The sequence below is a fragment of the Pterocles gutturalis genome, unplaced genomic scaffold (genome assembly GCF_000699245.1).
Source record: "Pterocles gutturalis isolate BGI_N339 unplaced genomic scaffold, ASM69924v1 scaffold5583, whole genome shotgun sequence".
Taxonomy (NCBI): domain Eukaryota; kingdom Metazoa; phylum Chordata; class Aves; order Pterocliformes; family Pteroclidae; genus Pterocles; species Pterocles gutturalis.
The window spans coordinates 2,247-11,101 of record NW_010120296.1 but is presented as its reverse complement, the minus strand read 5'-3'; the positions used below and the strand labels follow the sequence as shown (position 1 = coordinate 11,101).

Genomic DNA, 8,855 nt, shown 5'->3' with positions numbered 1-8,855 from the left:
AGCAGCAGAATTTAAGGAGTGATTATATGTGAAAAAACATTGTAGCCAGAGGTCTTAAAATCTTTGGGAGAAGGTAGCTGTTTTACAGTTTCCGTCACTATCTTCCCTTTTGTTTATTATTCCCTCTCTCTCTTTCCTCTTGCAGAATTCACCCCAGCCTTACCAGAGGGAGAGGTATTTTGGTACTGCCTATACTATGAAGCCTACAACCTTCACAGATTGGAAATTTTGCTCTTTCATTGTCATCAGCAAATAATTGTGGTATCTCTTTGCTTTAGCAAACTGGAAAATGGAAATGAAGAGAAATACAACAAAATTGTTGCTGTGGCTGTTGATGTTCATCTCTGTTACTGTGCCATTCAGCTATGAGAAATCAATGAGAGAGCAAGCTATCGAGCTGATGCAAAATACACGGTTAATCGATGGGTATGTACAATATGTTCAGCTAAACCCTCTTTTGTGAATCTTGGCAAGTGAGGAGGAAATGCTAAAGTGTGTTTAGATGAGTAGAGACACAGGCTGTTACTAGCACATAGCAGTTAGTTACCGTTGCAGGGATTTTCCTGGAAGGAATTTTGGTTCAGAGGGTACTTCCTATGGGGTCAGGTTATTCCAAATGTATTTGTGATTTTCTGGTCAGGTTTTGCCACTTAATTATTGTTTCACTTTACATAATGTCCTTGTCTCCTTCCCATAATTTAGTGGCATCTTTCATTTGCAATGACTTGTGTGCAGAGCTAGAAAGGAGGCATCATACCTTGAAAGGATACCGTTACAACTTAAAAGGAATGATGCCTGTGGTGTGTATATTTTGACCTGGGAACACAAACACTGGTTATTCTAGCACAGGCAGCACTGATTATTCATCCACAAGTACTTGCTTCTAAGGACTGTGGTGGCTGATTTCAGTTCTTACATTACTTCAGGAACATTAGGGAGAAAAAGAGATACAGAAACACAACAGCTGTAGAAATGGGAGAAACAAAAAGGTTCTTGCTGTACTAATTAAGAAATTAAGCCTGTTTACAAAAGAGGGGAGACTTTTAAGCATATGTTACTGCAAGGATTATTGCCAATTAATGGTGTAAGGGACTAGGAACAGTGGAAGAAGTTACATTGGGGTTAGAAGGGGAACAACTTATTTCTTCACAAGCCCTATTTGTTTTCAATTCTAGCCACAATGACTTTGCACTGCAGCTGAGAATATTTTACCAAAATAGACTCAGCAGAGTCAATTTAAGAGAACTCAACAAGACCCACACAAACCTTGCGAAACTTCAGGCTGGTTACGTGGGAGCTCAGGTATGTATGCCATGACTGGGAGTCTGAGAATGTATTTTTACATTTGCCTCCTTCCCTTCCCAATCACAAAAGTATGCCTGGCCTTGGTTTTGGCTCTTTCTGTTGAAAAAGAAAAAACAATTATACTGAAAAGCCACAGACACCTTTCCATAACATTTGTGTTTCAAAAGTTTGTGGGTATAATCCAGATACCCTTAACCAAAACAGCAGTATTTGTCTTGTAATAAATGAATTAAACTCACATCTGCTTTCCTGCCTATACTGCGGCGTAGCTGAGTGTGTCAGGAGGCTTTAATCCTGTCTTGAGTGGATGCTCTTGCCTTGCATGATAACTCTTCCCTTGGGGGGAAAATCTATAGTGGCAACTCCCTTGTAAACTGCAGGAGATTATTTTAGTTTGTGCTCATGAACTTCACTGTTAGCAAATGAAAATTATCAAGTTGAAATACAAGTTATCTTGTCTCTTTCAGTTTTGGTCCGTGTATGTTCTTTGCAGTGCTCAGAACAAGGATGCTGTACGCCTGACCTTAGAGCAAATTGATGTTGTCAAGAGAATGTGTAACAGCTATGAAGAGCTTGAACTTGTGACAACTTCCCAAGGTGAAGCTCTTTCTTGTAACAGATTTTTTTTTTACATGGGATTACAGGAGGTATGTGCAAAAGACAGAGAGCTGCAAGCAGGCAAGTTATGCTGGCTTTAACTTCAGTTTTTCCACTGAACCATAATAACTCACTGTGCACAGTCCTGGCCCATTGCAGTTGTGAGAAAATTTGCCATTTAAACACCCACTAGTATAAGCTCTTGTTCTATGAAAATGTCAGTATTATTGCTTGCAATTTACAATAACAATTGTTGCTCAGTAGTGCTGTCTTCTTATCTGTCATGAAATTACTTTGGAGTTACCTTCCTTTGTTGTTTCCAGGTATCTCTGACAGTAGAAGGATCGCATGTTTGATTGGAATAGAAGGTGGTCACTCCATTGACAGCAGTTTGGCAACACTGAGGATGTATTATGACCTGGGTGTTCGTTACATGACTTTAACACATTCCTGCAATACACCGTGGTAACTAATGTGGATGTGTTTGTCTGACTGCCTAATGCAAAGTGGTGGTAGGTCCAAGAAGGGGAAAATGTGGATTCAGACACAGAGTTCACCTGTGAAATACTCTGAACCAAGTCGAGGATGATAGGTTTTTGGGGTAAATCACTTGCAGTATCTCAAGTGAGAGGCTGAAGGATCTGTTATGTAGTGCTTGTTATGCTGGCAATTTAGGGACTTTTAAAAATTCTTAACCACAAAGCTGGTAATATTGATATCCCCTTTGCTTTATTAGGAAAGTTACATACGGTAAAACAAGAAAAAAAAAAGGACCAAAAATGCATATGATGTCGATAAAAGAAGGCAGTAAATGCTTTGTAAGAACTCAACAGTCAGCAGCTTTCAACGCTGTCCTCTCTGGACAGCTCAAAAGTACGGGTCTCATATGCAGCTGCAGAGATACTTAGTTCCTGTCTCAGAACAGTAGCATCTACTGTTTGCTGGATTGACAAAATTCCTTCTTCTACTGACTCAGGGAAGGGGGAGTTGTGTACGGAGAGGGCTGAAAAGCCGGCTTTCTGGCTGACAGGTAACTGACATTTCAGCGCATCTTTCTTCTCTGATTAAGGTTTGTTTAATCAGAAAATTTCTGACAAGCATCTCTTTGCTTGTCTTGCATTGCGTCACAAACATACAACAGTCTTGAACTTGAAGTCAAAACATCCAGAAAACAGTTAAGAACATAAAAAAAGCACTAGGTGAACAAGATACGTAATTATGTAGCTTGTTGTCTCGACATTTGGCTATGTGACATGGTAATGATTTTTATTGTTTCAGTTGCTGGTATTGTATTCTCCAGAATAATATGATGTTTCTCCTCCCTCACTCCCCTTTTTAAGGTCTGAATCATCATCTAAAGGAATACACAACTTTTATCCTAGTGTTATTGGTCTGACTGCATTCGGCCAAGTAAGGATGTCTTTTGAATTATAATCTAAGCAATCTCTCATGTAACTAACAACTTCTGGCCTTATCTTTTCAAAAGCAACTTGGCATTAAAAATGAATTACTGGAAGTTCTTGATAGAAGGTGATCAGGGTTCAGTCAAGCTAAAGTCCCTGTGATGTTCCTTAGGATAAAAGAAGTGCTGGATTTAATTATAACAATTGTTTTCATATAGATCAGATGTATGAATTAATATGTGGAAGTAGTGGGATGTGAATAACAGTTCAAATTACATTTCAGATTGACTAAGCTTTATATGTGGTGGTGTTAATTGTGAGTGGAAAAATTACTATGAAATTAATAGGTAAATAGAAACACATAAATGTACAACATGTTTATGACTAGCTGACAGCTGCAGAATTTATTTATCTGATTACCTATACCAGCTAAGCTGTTTCCTTTAAGGACATTTAATACTGACACTGTAATCTGTAAATCTGTTTTAGGAAGTGGTAAAGGAGATGAATCGCCTGGGTATGCTGATAGATTTATCTCATACTTCATATTCCACAGCAAAAGCTGCACTGAATATCTCAAAAGCACCAGTAATTTTCAGCCATTCCGCGGCATTTTCTATTTGTAATCACTCAAGAAATGTTCCTGATGATATCCTCCAGCAACTGGTGAGAGATATGGTTTTTGGTTTTGGGTTTTTTGTTTGTTTGTTTCTTTGAGGGTTCGTTTGTTTGTTTTTAATTGCAATGTTTGTCTACTCTGAGGCAAACTTGCACATTCAAGATGTGGTGTTTACTTTTCACCTTCTCATCTTTGGATGGGATTTACAAGCAGATGCCTGAGCAGCAAGTTACACATTCGCTTCTGAGACATTTTCTTTGGGTTGTGTTTTGTCTTTGGCTACAAAAATGAAGTGTTTGCAAATACTTTGACATTCTATTTGAGTTTGTTTGACATAGTCACTGGACTTCTGTAGATTCAGGCTACATGAGAATATAATGAGCCCAGGGTAAAGGAGAAAGAGGCAAAGCCTTGTGTAGCCGTATGGGCTTTGAATTATAGAGTGTTGTTATGCTCATCAATGGACGGATGTAGAAGAATCTATACTAGGTATCCGTGAGGTTTGCAGGATATGAGTGTCGACGCATCACCCATCTCTTTGTGTCTTTCAGAAAAAGAACAAGGGAATTATCATGGTGACTTTCAATGCGGATGTATTGGCCTGTGGCAGAAAAGTTGTTAATGTTTCTACCCTTGCAGGTTTGAAGTTCATATACTGTAGTTTCAGTGGGTGACTTCTGAATTTCCTGGTGTCTGCATAATTTTTGAGATCGTGTAAATTATACTGCTTGTTTATTCCTTTCCACACCTTACCCCAGCTCTAGGTACTCTTGGAGCTAATATTCATTAAACAATAACAAGACATACAAGGTGTGTAGCTGGAGGACATCATGCTCCCAAATGGAGCCAAGAACCATTAATTACAAAGCAGTTGTTACTTTCTGGAAAACATCTTAAACCTTTGTAATTAAGAGTGGAAAGCATAGGTATGTAATAAGTAATGAAAAAATCTGTTGGTGTATGTGGGCTACTTGGAATTAATGTACTGTGATGATCATGTCTTTTTCCTCATTTGCATCTCATCAGTGTAGCTGTTACTTTGAAGATTGCTGCCTGATGTAATAACAGATAACATCTAGTTAAGCACCAGTAAATATCCAGAATACGACAACTGCATTACTAAATTTTAACCCGTATTATCAGCATGTTTTTTGACTTTTTAAAAAAGTATTTGATTAAAAGTCCATTATTAAAGAGAACAGTCGCCTAGTGCCAGTATGTCTGAACTGCATTATTTCTTCTTATCGTATGCTTAGATATTGTTTTCTTTGATACTGTCTTTCAGATCATTTTGACCACATGAAGAAAATTGCAGGTTCAGAATCGATAGGAATTGGTGGTGACTATGATGGAGTGGAACAGTTAGTAAAATTGCACATACATTGACATCTGCTTCTTAAATTATGAAGGTTTTGATTCCTTTTGGGGAAAAAAGAAGGCAGAGTAAAAGAGTTGTAGCAAGCTGTCTTGTGATGAGTACTAAAATAAGTTTTATGAGAGAGGGCCACCATGATTTCTTTTTAGAACCGTATGAAGCAGTGCTGTAAATGTGGAAACAGATCCTAATGCCCTGCAAGCTCTGCAATTGTGTGTTCTAGGCAGTGGTTTGCATACAAAAACACTGATAGAGGGTTCTTTCTTCCAGAAGCCAAAGATGAATGACAGAAAAGCTGCCTCAGCCTTTAAATGGTAAATGGGTTAGCCCAGGGAGATGCTACAAACCTCTGCTCCACTATCACTTTCTAGTGGGGAAAGCCCAAAGTGTTTTGCGGCTGTGAAACCTCTCCTGATTTTGGGACTTGGGAAGTGTTTGAGGCAAGCAGAGCACATCGAACAGCCTATAACATAACTTCTTCTGCTCACTCCTGGGCTAGTCTTGCTACAGCAAAGAAAATAAATGCATGTTGGGTGGCATTTGCTGGTGTAACCTAAACCTTTTTTTTGCTTTTTGTCTTTCTGTTGAATCTTGACTTTTTCTTTTTTTCCTTTTTTTTTTCTTTTTTTTTCCTTTTTTTTTTTTTTCCAGGCACACTTGGGTATGAAAGTCAAAGTGAAACTGACATCTGTAAAGTAGGACAACAAAAACAGTGTGACAGCTCCCATGAGAGTTAGCTTATCATAGCTCTGAAACTATAGTCTTCAAAATAAAAACACAGTTTGCAACGAAAGAACACATTTTATTGCATGCATTTTTGCAAAGACCATCAGTTTAATTGATGGTAGAGCTGTTAAGATCCTAAGTCCTTGCAGAAAGTAATGGTATAGATCTCCTGAGATATGTTTATTACCACACCTCCACAGAAAGAAAAATAGTAGAAAATACTAGTTATCTCAAAACAAAGTCCAAGACTCATGGAAATCAATTTTAAAACAGCTGTTTAATGCAGGTTGTGCAGCTACTTCTAATTCCTTTTTGTTCTGGTAAGAATTAGCCCAAGACATAGGTCAGTTTTACTTATTGTCATTACTTCAGTGGAGAGTTCTGATGGCTTTCTTTTCACTGCCCAAACTGATGAATTCAAAACAATATTATTATTCCAATTGTATTTTCTTTGGGAAAATGACTTTGTAAGCACAGAGTACACAAAATTGCCTGCAACTCCTTAGCTCATCATGAGTTTTCAGGTTCCCTTTTGTTCTCAGTTACACAAGTGGACTGCACCAACTCTATCTGAGATGGAGCTCTTTCCTCTTAGTCTAAAGGACAGATAAAAAGAGTGGATTAATGCATACATGAGTTTGGGGGTTTTTGTTGGTTTTAATATCCTCCATCCTGTTGTTCTGCCTATACACAAGCATATCTTCATTCCAGAATACAGTTCTGTTCTGCTAATGGGGTCCTCTGTGCAGAAAAAGCTTTTCATTGTGTCCCACTCCTGCTTCTGTTTATGTTAGTTGAATTCTTAATTACTTTTTAACTTCTCAGAGGAGGAATTGTGTCTGAAGTGAGCTCATTCCAAAAGTGAATATGTGCAAAAGACTAGTTAAAAATATTTTTCTACATTTTTTCAGTGATGTGTGTTGAATGTTCTTGTGTGACTCTTGCCAACAGTTTCCCTGAGGGATTGGAAGATGTTTCTAAATACCCTTCATTGATTGAGGAACTTCTCAGAAGAGGATGGAATGAAACTGAACTGAAAGGGGTCTTAAGGGAGAACTTTCTCCGTGTCTTCAGGGAAGTGGAAAATGTAAGATTAAAAAAATAACTGAGTCTTGATTCTTACTAAGAGGGTTTCCACTTCTTTTTTTTTTTTTTTTTTTTTTTTTTTTTCTCTCAATGAGAAAGCTGAGGGAATGTAAACACTTAATGCAATAATTCCAAATGTTGGGAAAGAAACCAAGATCGCAAGAGAGTGTGAGCAGAATAAAGGAAAGAGAGAGAGTGTGTCCAGAGCTCTCTGGAACTTTTTTCTCTCTGTGGTAATCTGATAAATACACATCGCTGACTTCTAAATAGAATCACTTCATGGTTTGGAAAAACTGCGGATGTACCAGCATCACAGTCTGGCTGTGTTCGCTGGTGCAGTAAGGAATGCTGACTCCTGCAAATCAGTTTAATTCTTGTAATAGAATTGGACTTGCCACAAACATAACAACTAGATCACAATGAGCTTTAAGTGTAAATGGTAGAAGGTAATCGAGAAAGATGAGGGAGGACAGCAGGGAAGGAGAGAGACTGTGTAAGAATCAGGACCCTCTAAATGGCAACTTTTTCAAAAGCCTCTGTTGAAACTTGCAAACTTCTTGCCTCCTACTGTTTTTATTTACAGGGAGAAGAAAGTAGCTATTACACACAAAGCCTTATAGACAACATATATTTCACAGTGATCTTTTTACAGTTGCCTTTTTGGGCAATGTTAGATGAACAGAAATCAGGGAATTTTGTACTGTTCCAGTTAATCTGCCAAAATATCTACCTAATGCCAAGTTGCACGTGTGGCAGACTGACATCATGAGGAGGTTGAAATTCATCACACCTAACCAGTCTGTGAGATTCAGTAAATTTTTTCTTTCTAAATTAGAGATGTTTGAAGCTGTCTTGAGGCAGTGAGCTGAGTTCTGGGAAGAAAGTTTGTGAGTTCATTTGCTTAAGTTTTTCCAGCTAATGCATCCATATGTGGAGGGAGCCAAGACAAAGAACAGCCAGACGTGCGACTCTTGCCTGTAATGTATCTGTACTGAATTCTGGGAAGTATTTAATAGGAATGCAGACATCAGGATAATGTTGATTTCGTCACATTCAGATGTGTTTTTGCAACACAGTTTGAGTTGGTTCACTTGAAATAACATTGAATTTGCCAGCTGCATAAAGCTTTTTGCTGTTGTGCCAGTCTGGTTTTCAGGGGCAACCTTTTGAATTTTTCTAGGTGCGGAGCACTACTGGACTAATGGATGTAGGTGAAAGTGAAATTTCACAAGAAGAAGTACAAAATTCCTGTCGCCTAGACCTACATAATCATCGGCTTCAGACAGCCAGGTCCTTTGGATTTCCTTCTGTGGCACAACCTTTTAGTCTGACACTTGTAGTTCTATCATATTTAATACTGTATTATGAATCATAAGACCTATGGAGCCTAGAGAGAGAGATGGAGTAGTCTGCAATGCAACTAGTTATCTTTTTTGGGTTTTGTGAGTGTAAAGTTATACTACATTTTTTTGGTATAATTTCTATAAATTCACCTGCATACCTGAAATTTAATGTAGATTTTAAATGTTGTAGCAAAAGCATTTAGAATTTGAAGTGATAAATTCTGTGTCATCTTGGCTAAACCAGGACCAACATTGTTAATGGAAAGTATTCACATCTAATGAATAAATTCTCTGATACATGATGCGTGGTTTTGGTACCTGTATTGTGGCACTTGGTATGAATACTGGAGCCCAGAATCAGCAGCTCCACACAGGAACTAGAGAATATGGTTGACAGTTGT

At 38.1% G+C, this 8,855-nt stretch overlaps 1 protein-coding gene across 1 annotated transcript; it reads left to right on the top strand.

Moving 5' to 3' along the window:
- The first annotated feature begins 289 nt into the window (after positions 1 to 289).
- On the top strand, positions 290 to 8,496 carry DPEP2 (dipeptidase 2). The gene is made up of 10 exons (XM_010076843.1): positions 290 to 426; positions 1,176 to 1,302; positions 1,773 to 1,902; positions 2,226 to 2,367; positions 3,243 to 3,312; positions 3,795 to 3,971; positions 4,476 to 4,563; positions 5,210 to 5,285; positions 6,977 to 7,112; positions 8,292 to 8,496. Exons 1-10 carry the CDS (start codon positions 290 to 292, stop codon positions 8,484 to 8,486), a joined length of 1,278 nt encoding a protein of 425 aa, XP_010075145.1. The 3' UTR covers positions 8,487 to 8,496.
- Positions 8,497 to 8,855: the final 359 nt, after the last annotated feature.